Source organism: Mytilus californianus, unplaced genomic scaffold (genome assembly GCF_021869535.1).
Source record: "Mytilus californianus isolate M0D057914Y unplaced genomic scaffold, xbMytCali1.0.p SCAF_4, whole genome shotgun sequence".
Classification (NCBI taxonomy): Eukaryota; Metazoa; Mollusca; class Bivalvia; order Mytilida; family Mytilidae; genus Mytilus; species Mytilus californianus.
The window spans coordinates 51204374-51217509 of NW_026262690.1; the positions used below are offsets into that span (position 1 = coordinate 51204374).

A 13136-nucleotide genomic window follows, 5' to 3' on the forward strand; every position below is an offset into this window, starting at 1 on the left:
GATAGAATTAATTTCAGAAAAAGATTGAGATTTAAAATTATCCAGAAGTTCTTTAGAATTTTTAAGAATCCACATATGGTTAATACCACTCTCGAGTTAACAGTTTCACAGTATTTCTGAAGACCCTCTTTCACTGCGGACAGAATTTTTGTCAATCTAATGGACAATTCCTTTGTAGAACATGCAGATGAGCCGGCAATGTACCGTTGTTTGTACGGAATTTTGTGAAGCTTAGGTATCCAATACAAACAAGGTAAGTCCTCAGATTTGCTGTTCAATGTTATGTTCATTGAAGCCATGAAGGACTTATGATTATTCATGGCTCATCCTTGTCAAATGATATGTTTTTGTATGTGGGATTACTTGAGTGCTCATTTATTCATAATTATTTTACAAGACACTTGTAGTAGTAAGATTTACATACAAAAACAATATTATTTGAAACTTTGTCCATAGGAACAACAACATATTTATCGTGAAGAGATTATAGACATTTCACAGTTTCTTTGTCTCTAGCGGTAATTTCACTATAATAGTAAACATTCAAAACTGGCCATATGAAGACGGTACCTTAATAGTCAACCAGCAATGTTATCGAAATAATGATATTAAACTATCACCAATGACAGACAGATAATATATATGTCTCTGCCATAGTCATGGGAAGTTGGTAACTTTATCAATCCATCAACAGCCATGGTAAACAATCACTACTTGTATCGGAATGTGGTAACCTTACTGGCCAACAACAATGGCATCGACACAGTGATAGAATTCACTTAACACTAGGTATTGGAGGATGATACTGTTATCCTAACAGTCCATCAATTATGATGTTAACATTTAAAGTAAACACGAACCACTGGGAAAATGGTACTTTAATTAACAGCCCATCAATAGTCCAATGCTATCAATTTAGTGATGGTAATCATTCATCACTTGTAATTGGTAGATTGTAACCTAACAGTTCAACCGTGATGGTTTTGACACATTGATAATGCAAGCTCAGCACAAACAGTCCAAAAGCAATGGTATTGCACAATTATACCCGGTAGTAATTTTAAGTGAAGTGAGTTTGAATTGTTCTAATGGATTGAATTTAAACGATAAGCCATCAAAGATGTATGTCTGCAACATAGTACAATTATATTTTCCTCAGTAAGTTTATCCAAAGTATTCATTTATATCATTATGTTTATGTTTCCTAACAGAGCTTCAATCTTATTTTTTGCAAATATTTTTTCAATTGTTTTTTTGTTGTGAATTTGACTTATTTTTACAGTTGTGAAATGTTCTAGAAACATTTATAAGCATTTTCAACTCTATTTGATGATGGAAAACGGGTTTTTGTATGAAAATATAATTTGAAATTACGGGAGTTTCACTGGACAATTTCAACTAGTGGCACAAAAGTTTTATTTCCTGAATTCTCCAGGCGAAAAAGGGGCGTGGGAACAATGTATCAGTGTGCACTTTACAAGGCCAATTATGTCATGCATAACCATCACTAGATATGAAAAAGGATATGTGAAAAAAGTGTTAATGAGACAGCTAACCAATATCACTAGAATATCAAAAATAAGACTAGCTAAATATTTTGTCAGTGCAAATGGCTTTTTATGGTATTTGGAAAACTGCATGCAACACTTGTTTACAATATTTCAAAGGTTTCAACAGATAAAACAACACATATGTTCATTCATAAAAATTATTTAAAAAAATGAATCTGCAATTTGTAATTTAACACATTTACATTATTAACAAATCCATACTAACATCAATAACAAACAATGAGTGAACTTGTTTCTATTTACAATAATTTCATTAATAAATCTGTTTTAAAAAGTATTTCTTACTAGTATTTTTTGTTTACTATGATTATTTTCTGGAAGGAACCTGTAGTTGCTTACCCAATACATAAATCCTTTAACAGTTTGATTACACAATTCTTGAACTATCTTGTATCATTTAAAAATGTGCATTTCATGGTAGTTGCAGTGCTTGTTTGTCTCCTTTCACACTCACATAATGGTTACTTCTGTTTTAACCCAGTGGTAACAATGTTTTAATTTAAGTTAGTTTAAGTCAATGGACTGACAAATGTAAAACAAACCTTTTAATGTAACATTCCATGCTGTTTTAATACCTTTACTTGTTAGGTATGCTTCACCAGGAATTGATAAGGATTGACACAATTTCTGTCAGGATTGTTTTTTAATTTGTTTACTGCATATGAAGAGGTTCCTTTTAATTCTAACCAATCATTTATAATCAACAATGGCATACCTGAGTTGCCAAGGACTGATGTTGTAACTTTGTAAAGAAGGAAAACTTCTTTAATAGAAACATCTCTGTATGGAAAATAACAGCCCTTTTTGTTCACAGACACAAAGGTAAAACATCTGACATTAAAATTGTTTAAAATTAAAAAAGAAGCATTTCATTCAGTTGTTCTCAGATGACAATGTATAAGTTTAGATAGACAGACACCAAGTGATTGGTTCAATTATGTTTGTAGTTTGTAAATTTAAGTTTACGAATTACTACTTTTAACAAAATATCAGTGTATGAGATATAAGATCATTGTACTATGTTCTTTTTATACATTATAACTTATTATTGTATATATGATACAGTTTGATTGCTTGATAAAGCAGCAATAAGTAATTACAAAAAGCTATTTTCTGTCAATCATGATGAACAATGAGTTCTCAGTTCTGTAGCCATTAATGTGTTCAGTCCATGACTACAGTTATGTAACCATGATAAAACTATATTCATGTGTGGCTATCAAGATTAAGTCCTCAGTCATGTAGCTACAATGAAGGGATTGAAGTGAATAGTTGATGATAATTAAGCCACCATATTGAGTTGATGGACATCAAGAACAGGCCCTTCATCATGTATCTATCAGTTTTTAATTCATAGCTAATGATGATAGTCATATTTAGCACGTGACCTTTAAGAAGGAGTCCACAGTCATGTAGTTATAACAAATGAACTTAAATCAATAAGTATGATAAGTAAATGATCTACAATTTTGGTGAATGTTTTTCTTCTTTCACACCTCAGATGAAATATCTCCAGAATAGCACTTTTAATAAATCATCATCATAACTTTTCAACCTGCATATTGAATATCACAAACAAACAAAGTAATAAACATCCTAAAGGTCAACCAGGTCAACTACTTTTACTAGTTTCCTCATCAGAATCAGAGCTGTCAGAACTTGATGAACTGTCTATTTGATCTATTTGTTCACTATCCGGACTAGAACTTTTTTCTTCTACCTGGAAAATAGTACATTGTTGTGTCTAGTTTAAAGTATATAATGGCAATCAAAAATTTAATAAAAGTGATTTTTTAAGCAAAAACTACTAATTAAGATGTACTAGAATTGTAGCTATCAAATAAAAGCAGCAACATTTCATAATTAGTGGAGTGATGAGAATATGTCAACCACTTGCTAATAATGAGCCTTTAAGTTAATTGTAGATATAACAAAAGAACTTTGGTATCTAGGATATGTTATTCTTCCGTCTTGTTGATGAGTTTTTCATTGTATCTCTAATAAAATACCCAAACTTCACTATGATGAAAATATCCTTTATCAAAATGTTATTTCAAACAAAACAGCAACATTAATACATAATACTGGACATCACAATTAAGATTAATTTCTCAGAATATTTGGTTTATTTAGAATATGTCAAAATCATATATGTGGTGTATCTAAAATATGTTTATTAAATTCTTACTGTATATTCAAATTTAAGCTAAATATACCTGTAATTCTTGAACTTTTTCCATTCCATTTGCTGCCAGCTGTTTATTCAAATAATTGATTGTCTCTGCAGATGGTTTAACTTCCTCTTCAGCATACATTTTCAAGACATCTTTTGCTGATGAAAAATCCTTAATCTGAACTGTAAAAAATCAACAATCTTAATCCACATTTAAAATGATTATAATTTTTCACATAGAAAGAGCTATGTAGTTAGTAACTTAACAATAAAAGACAAAGTAAACATGTATCAGGAAATTCAATTACTAGGAGATAAGCTTTACAGCAGATTTCTTTGAGTGTGTAGGGAAAGGTAGAATCCTTGGTTAGCTTGCTTGTTAGCTGAACCGTGAAGTCATTATTAGGTAAGGTATACTACCCTCCTTTAAAAGTAGACTAGTCCAACAGATAACAAATTTATCTGTCTGTAAGACTAGACTCCTTCGAAAGGAGGGTATTTTACCTAACCTAATAATGACTTCACGGTTCAGCTAACAAGCAAGCTAACCAAGGATTCTACCTTTCCGTACACACTCAATGAAATCGGCTGTAAATGTTTAAAAAAGAAATGAAATAATCTAATAAACTAGCTGTGAAAAGCTAGCACTTAATAGTCCTGATGATATTTTTAACAGTTTGCTGACCATCGAGTCTGCAAATTGTCAAAATATATCAAAAGGCCCATGAAGAACAAGAATGCATGGGTTGTCATGCTAAGTATACTTCCACTTGGAAAACAAAAACAGGTGTCTGACAGATCTTAAAAGTGCTCACACATTAGAACGTTTCACTGTCAAGCTGATGACAAAATATGAAGTGGTTCTGTTATAAAAGTTCCAGAGAAAAGTACAATGAAAATATTTGTTGGACAAATGGACAAACAGACAGACAAAGGTGATTGCAATATAGCCCCAACTTCTAGGATAGGGGCATAACAAAATACCTAGGCACAATCAACATATTTGAAGAAATACTTGACAAGAAAAGTTCACGGTTGAAATGAACAATTAAGTTGAGTAGACCAGCTACTGTGGATTCATTTATTTTCTTGGATAGCAAAATTCATGGATTGAGGAACAATTGTATTTTCATGGATATTTGATTTCATGGTGTTGTCAAATGCTGCATTCAAGCCTATAGACAATTTCTTCTTTGTAGAACATTTGAATTCATGGTTTTTGCATACCCACGTAATCCACAAAAATTTGTATCTAAAAAATAACAATATCTCCACAGTATATAATCTTTCGAGGTAGGCCTTTATTGAAATTTGAAAACATAAAATTCAAGACTGAAACCAGTACTTCTGGGTAGTAGTCAGAGGTATAAATAAGGTATTTTTATGTGTACTTATATTAAAGCTATGAAATAAAATAGACCTATCTAGATTTACTAAGCTTTGAGCATGTTTATTTTAGGGTAAATGTTTATCTCTTTTCAGTCATAAAGATATATGCTGCCTCTGCTAAGCTTCTGTATATATAATTAGTTTCTTTAACTTTTTCACCCACAAATCAGACAACCTTCCTTGGTGTTTGTATATCCTATGTAAACTAGATTGACGTATTCCCTCTTTTCTGAGTACTGAACCTAGTTTTATTGTACCTACCATATCCTCTAATTAGGTTACATAACATCAGATCTCTATTACATCCTGATAGTTTTTCTGTCAATTGTACCAAAGTTACCAATTCCTCTATCTGTAAAATAAAACTCCCATAAATATGTACTGTATGAAAAACATGTCTTTTTCTTTTCTTTTTTGTTCTGCATTTTTCAATTTCTGTGTCAACTTGTTAAAGCAGTAATCATTCTCACCTATTCCCCCAAAGATATTTATATCATGTTATTGTATCATACAAAATTTGCCTCTGTATATTTTGTGCAAAATAAAAAGTTAAGTGATGCATCGTCCTGAACAAGGTTGTTATATTGACCACTGCACATTACAAATTAACCTTACTTCAATATGGTATCATTTTAAAATATACAGGAAATTATTAATTACATTTTTTTTTGTATAACTAAACACCATCAGCTATATTTGAAATTGAATAAATTTTCAAGACTCTAAAAGGAAATTTGTTTCCTGAAATATTATTTTTATTTGTTATAGCATTGTAAATATTTATTTCATATAGTTGCATACTGAAATATTTTTTAAAATTAAATTGTTAAGCAATCTTGAAGTTCATTTGTGCAATTTTATTAATCTTTATATTGATTAATACACACTGAAATATATGTGTATGTTAGTGTTCATAGGCACTTATACAATCTTACCTTCTTGTCACGGATGAATTCAGCACAAAGATAGTTGAAACTCTTATCATTACTTCTTAACCCTTCAGTCTGAAATAAAACCCAAATAATGTGTAAATAATTTTATGAAAAAAAAAAAGAATAGTTAAAACTATATGAAAATAAAAGATGAATGTGTCTGAGGATACGAATGCTCCTGCTCAAGCTTTGAAAATATGACAGATGGACATATAGAAAGATGGACGTTTAAGTGTAACACTGAATGCCCCCTCGCCTACGGTGGGGGCATAAAAACTCAAAATAAAACAACTTAACCATCAACTATCTCTGCTTTTCTTATTATAACATTACAAATAATTTAATAATATGTTATGCTAAAAAATAGCCAGATCATCACTTCAATATGATAGCCCTCTGGCTATTCTTTTGAAGGCCCTTTTTTTCTTGTATTATTTTGTTAAGAAGGGGGGGAGGGTAACAAAAACTTTTAACCTACATATGGTGATTTGTCTTCATCAATCTAATTAAAATTAGTAGCCACGCACTTTGTACTTTTGTTGCTGTCCACTTCGTTTTGGTTAGCTTTTGTTATGCACAAAGTTAATCTATCAGTACCAACAATTTGTTCATATTTGGTGTAATACCACGAAATCATAGCACGTCACATCCGGTTGCATACGTAAAAGGGTTGAAAAAAAATATTCCCTTGAATTTGACATTTGTAGTAAAACATTTCTGAGTCATAAACATATATCTTGGGTGTTTCAAAGCACCATTATTTTTTTATTAGGTGTTTCTATAGAATATTTTGGAAACTCGAGGTTACATGGTTACTAAAGCTTGTACACAGGAAAAAAGGGGTGAAAATTTGATTGGTTAACTTCCAGTGATGGTTATTTTCTTATATGCAATGAAATGTTATGTGAATTTTTTTCTATAGTACTGGACAGGATAAAACTTTACTCATGCCAAGTATTTCTTTATTTGAAACAAAGATAAATTCTGCACATTTTTTTGAAAAGTGCAAATTTAACAAAGACTAATTGGGGAAAATCAATGGTGGTATTACACCTATTAACCCTGGTACTGCCAACTATAAATAGATTATCAGTTCACTGCAGCGCCATGATGCTAATTAGCCTCTGCATCTCATTGTGCCGAGTTGTTTTACAAAAATTTTTCAGTGTCACACTATGTAATTGTTTTATCAATTTTCTATGATTTTTGAACATTTTAGAAAGTAACATTAAATGAGTTTGTTTTGTGGAATTGAATGCAGAATTTCACAGTGTAAAATAAGTGACAGTGGATTATGAAATTATTTAGATATATCAAATGAAAGTCGAAAAATTACGTTTTTATTTATTTGATTATTAGAAATATTTGTAAATCTGATTTAATTAGCAAAAAAAAGACAAATAATATATATTATTATTTCATGATGAATTGCTTCATGTCAACACGGTTGATATCGTCCAATAATTTAAACCATGAGTGTGAATTTTCCTTGTAAATCGTTATTTTACTTTTCAATATTGTTGTCCTTGCTCCGACTCTAGTCTAGTGTGCATATGTTTGGTTCTTCAACTCATTTCTTTATGAACTCTTAATTAATAATTATAAACGTTAGAAATCTTTTATCTCTGTATTTTCTCCAACATCAAAGTTTAACTTCTTTTCAGAATCAAAAGCGAGACCACGTATATCCAGGTTTCTACTTATCCTAAAATAGCGCTAATTTTTCGTCCTTTTCTAGATTATCCTCATCAAAACCTATAAATTTGTCGTCCAAATCATCTTTTAGAAATATTTGTCTTTCAAAATCACAATTTTCATGGTCTACTTCCTATTAAAACGTGCCCCATCCGCTACTTCTACAAATGCTTCCATTGTTTCATACTCAAATGTAAACAAACTACGGGGTCATTTTTGTCATCAAAATAATTTTAGAAAGGAATGCCGGAAGCAACCAAAGAAAACATCTTTCTGCAGGGAAATCCTTCTGACGTAATATCGACTTAAAATAAAAATATCTGTGTGATTTGATAGGCTAGAACTCAAAACCTTGACCTTATATAGAAAGTCAATATAGTGATGACCGGCACTGAATGAACATACCGGAAGTTATCAATATATTGACGACCGGCAGTAGAGTAAAGTTATAGGGGCAATCACTATATCGACGACCGGCAGTATTAGGGTTGAGAAACTTGTGTAATGAAAATTAAATAAATGTAAATTATTCCCGATTTAAATGATACTAGTTGAATTATCTAAATATTTTCAGATCTCAGAACATTGAGAACAATGATTAAACATAATCACTTAAATATGGAAAACATAGGGATAGATATGATATCAACTAATCAATGTAGTAGAATGTTTTCCATTTCTCATCAAAGTACAAAAACTTGCATGCATACTTGTTTCCCTGTGCTTGATATGTATGCTCTTCTGTATTTTTAAAGTTATGGTGTATTTATTCTTGAGATAACTTCTCTTTTGTATGCCACATCATTCTCTCAATTTTAGGCCAGTTTGTGTACTAAAGACGCATACCACCTATTCTTGGCCCTCATTCCTATCCACGTTAAATTTTTCACTTCCAAACATTTTAAGGGAGAGGGATCAATAAATTGTTATTTATACATCAGACGATACTGGTTACCAGAATTTTGGATACACCAAACCAGGTATTTCATTTCTGAGAAACAGGCAATATATGCCCTCAATTTCAGATTTCATTCATACGTTTTTGTATTATTCAAAATTATCAGTCAATATGTGGTCTACAAGGATCACCAGTCCTTCACCTTTCATCTGATACCTCAATTACTAAAATATATTCTACATAGTTTTATATTTACACCTTTGAGTAGGAACTATTTTGTTTTAAATATGTACTACTTTCCAGTATGTTCTTTTTTGACAGGGCCTGATTTGGTGGTGTTTCATCTAACAAAGTTTATCCAAATCAATTTTGCAAAGAATTCCGCTCAAGGTGGTGCTAGGGGCCGTCTTAAACTTGCAGTGAGGTAAGAGTTTTTTTGCTCGGTGTTGAAGGCCTCACTGTGACTTTGAGATGAAGAACAGCAATAAAAGTGCTGTTACGTTGCTTTTTGTGTGTTTTTTGCTGTGCATGTACTGATTTTGTGTCATGGATGGATACCCCATATCCTTTGTTTTTCTATTTTAAGAAGACATTCTTAGTTATATTGCTTGAATCTTTACAACAGAGAATAACACGAATCAAGAAAAAAGCTGATAAACATTAGATATAAAGAACATACATACCTGGAGGAGTTCTTTTGCTGGCTGTACTTTATTATTGTAAACCAGAGAACCAAGTAGGTTCACAAGTACATATGATTGACTGTGTTGAGTTATAAAAATGTCAGTTACTGAAAAATAAGAATTATAATGTTGAGTTCCATTACATTGGATAGTTCAAAAACATCTTATGATATAAATAGATCATAGTATAATAGTTTATATAGAAAGTTAACTTATTAAAACTAATAATAACAACAGATAAAAGCCTTACAATTAAATAAACTCAAATGTAATAAATGATAAACTTTCAATTAACAACCAATACCAGGTCTGGACCTGTGTCGCTGCATGCACTTGATTGAGGTTAAATGTATATCGTAACAAACTTATCAATCCCTGACTAAATATTAAAACCATTCACTCGTACAATGAGTGTTGAAAACTTTGACAAAAATTTTCCTTGTACAATAAGTGTTGAAAAATTTCAAAGGTAAACAGGAAGTAGCTACACGGCAGAAAATTTACTTACTCACTTCAACTCACCATTATCAAGATGCAGACCAAATATTAAATCATTCCCTTTCATAGAAGCCAAAAAAGCATTGACGGAAATATGAACAGAGTTGAGCGGTTATTAGACCTTCTTCCGCCTTTGGCAAAAAAGGTAAAAACCAGACTGTAATAATGCCTACATATAGAAAGATATTGCAAATGTTTTATTCACGGCAAACAAACCAAATGTGAGAACAGGTAGCAAACCAACAATACTGAAGCAAACAACCAGTGTTGCAAGTCACTTTACAGTCCTCCCTGTCAAACTCAGAAAGAGAAGTCATTTCCTTCTTGAAATAGTATGAGCTCTGACTTAAAGTATGTATACAAACCTTCTTGTAATGCTGTGTTATCCTCCTTTACAATGAAGAAATTAAACATTTGAAACAATGACATCATCCCTAAATTCTTTCTTGATATTACAAGATCAACTATTTTCCTTGGAAGAGTGGGATCATCTCTGAAATAATAATTAAATCTGTGTCATTGGATGCATTTTTGTTATTCATAAGGACCTCCTCCTGTTGTTTATATCATTTTTTTGGTAGAAAGTTTGAACTCTGACAAATATTGAATTGATTACTTCAGACCAAACAGAGCATATATCACTCACAATTTAGTTGACTACCCTGAAGTAAGGAATCAGTTTATTTATAAGTATTATTTTAGTGTCAAAACTTGATTGAAATTATAGATTCATCTATAGAAATCAAAAGACCAAGTTTTGACAAGTATCATTTTTGAAAGAACATTTCTTATTAAGTAGCCAATTTAAAACAATATACATGATGATAACATTATGGGATTCAAAGATTCAATGTGTGGCAAGGATAATTCCTAATCATAAAGTTGCCATTCAAAAACTATATTGATTATCCATGCAACCAATAACCAAACAGTGAACATTCTACCTATATTCAGAATCTCCAAAGAAGATTTTTTAAAATGGACCCTTTCATTTTTAGCCATACAACTTGGTTGGTTTTAGACAATGAATAAGTAAACCCATGTTTGAGAATTTCCACAGGCCAAAAATGCTCAAACTTTGTATGAACTGTATTATTTACTTCAATTTTTTTTTTTAGTATAACAATCTTATCTACTGAAAAGATGACATATTAAGTACATAGTTCTATCACAAAAATACAGCATTAGTTAAATCACCTAGTTGGAATGTTCTGATATATTATAACCAGAGAACTACAGACCAACATATTCCAGTGTAGAATAAATGAATATAAACTTCAAAGGTCCATTTTTAAGCCAGAAATTGAGAGTATTCCACTCAAGATTTTACTAAATTTCCCATTAACTAATTACTATTGAATGAAAAGATATGTTCTCTGTTGAAATTTATATTAGAAATTCAATCAGCAAACATCATAAATATCAAAATATCAAATGTTATTTAAACCATGTAAAGACAAGATATTACAAATCATAATTCATACATTGCAAATTCAGACATTATTGTGATGATTTCATCAATTCAAAAATAGGACGAGTTTTTAACGCATTAATATATTCACACACTTTTATTTACACATAAAATCTCACAATATGAATAGTTGTCAGAGATTAAAAAAAAAGGGTACATTCATTGATATTCTGTGTAAATAAATATAAATGAAATACCTTTTCATGTATTCTTTCATTAAAAACTTCATCATCAAAACCTCAGTATTTTTTTGTATGAAAGAGATATCACTCAGTTTTAATAGAAAGTCAACTGATTCACCCGGTTCAAGTTTTTCAGCCATACTTTCAGCAAGGAACTCCAAAACATCAGTTCTAAATTGAAGCGGTAAACTCATACTGCATCTGTCAGCATACAACTTAATGTGAGGCATTACTTCTACAAAGTACATTTAAACATAATTAAACATATGATTCAAATTCTAATATTACATATCAACACTATGTATATAGTGTAACTGAAAGAAGAAAATAACATAAATTACCTCTAATAAGCCAATCGTTGGCCCAGATTACTAAGAAACTATCAATATTTGAACATTTGTTTGTTTGATAGGGTTAAAAGACTCTTTCTTTACATTTGTACAAGTTACTTAAAAACAATGTCACATAAAATTAAATTTCTTATAAATTATCTTCAAATGACTTGTATGGATATCTACTAGCAAAATTAATATCATAAAATAGTTGTTTTAGCCAAGAACAGCATAGTGAATGTTTTGTTTGTAAATATAAATAGTTAATACTGTGGATCATCTTATTACTAACTTCAACAATCTATACAGTACCTGTGAAGCAGTTTATTTGTTACATCAACACTATAATTATCATATAAGAAATCTAATATTTAATTACCAAATACTAAATCATAGACTTTTACACGTTTTTAAACATTCCAAGATAAAACAAGAGTGCACACGCTGAAATGTCTCGCCTTCTTTACTAATCATTGATATTATGTTGATAGTCCTAAATATAAAGCTTTATTACAACTGTCACATAAACTTAACATTAACCAAGTAAACTAAACATTGACCAATGAACCATGAAAATGAGGTCAAGGTCAGATGAACCATGCTAGGCAGGCATGTACAGCTAACAATTCTTCCATACAACAAATATAGTTGATCTATTGCTTATAGTTTAAGAAAAACAGACGAAAACACAAAAACTTAACACTGAGCAATGAACCTTGAAAATGAGGTCAAGGTCAAATAAAACCTGCGTGACTGACATATAGATCATAAAATATTTCCATACACCAAATATAGTTGAACTATTGCATATAGTATTAGAAAAAAAGACCAAAACTCAAAAACTTAACTTTGACCACTGAACCATGAAAATGAGGTCAAGGTAAGATGACACCTGCCAGCTAGACATGTACACCTTACAATCATTCCATACACCAAATATAGCTGACCTATTGCATGCAGTATTAGAAAAAAAGACCAAAACTCAAAAACTTAACTTTGACCACTGAACCATGAAAATGAGGTCAAGGTCAGATGACACCTGCCAGCTAGACATGTACACCTTACAATCATTCCATACACCAAATATAGTAGACCTATTGCATACAGTATAAGAAAAACAGACCAAAACACAAAAACTTAACTATAACCACTGAACCATGAAAATGAGGTCAAGGTCAGATGACACCTGCCAGTTGGACATGTACACCTTACAGTCCTTCCATACACCGAATATACTAGACCTATTGCTTATAGTATCTGAGATATGGACTTGACCACCAAAACTTAACCTTGTTCACTGATCCATGAAATG

At 31.0% G+C, this 13136-nt stretch overlaps 1 protein-coding gene across 1 annotated transcript in view; it reads right to left on the minus strand.

The window, feature by feature from the left end:
- Nucleotides 1-1694: 1694 nt before the first annotated feature.
- LOC127698385 (uncharacterized) overlaps nucleotides 1695-13136 on the minus strand; it is a 51916-nt gene continuing 40474 nt past the window's right edge. The window contains exons 23-29 of the mRNA XM_052201819.1: nucleotides 11508-11727; nucleotides 10205-10332; nucleotides 9342-9448; nucleotides 6069-6137; nucleotides 5395-5485; nucleotides 3788-3927; nucleotides 1695-3291 (exon numbers count right to left, since the gene is read on the minus strand). Of these exons, the coding sequence (XP_052057779.1) occupies nucleotides 3184-3291; nucleotides 3788-3927; nucleotides 5395-5485; nucleotides 6069-6137; nucleotides 9342-9448; nucleotides 10205-10332; nucleotides 11508-11727 (863 nt within the window). The 3' untranslated portion in view covers nucleotides 1695-3183. The remainder of the gene's footprint in view (nucleotides 3292-3787; nucleotides 3928-5394; nucleotides 5486-6068; nucleotides 6138-9341; nucleotides 9449-10204; nucleotides 10333-11507; nucleotides 11728-13136) is intronic.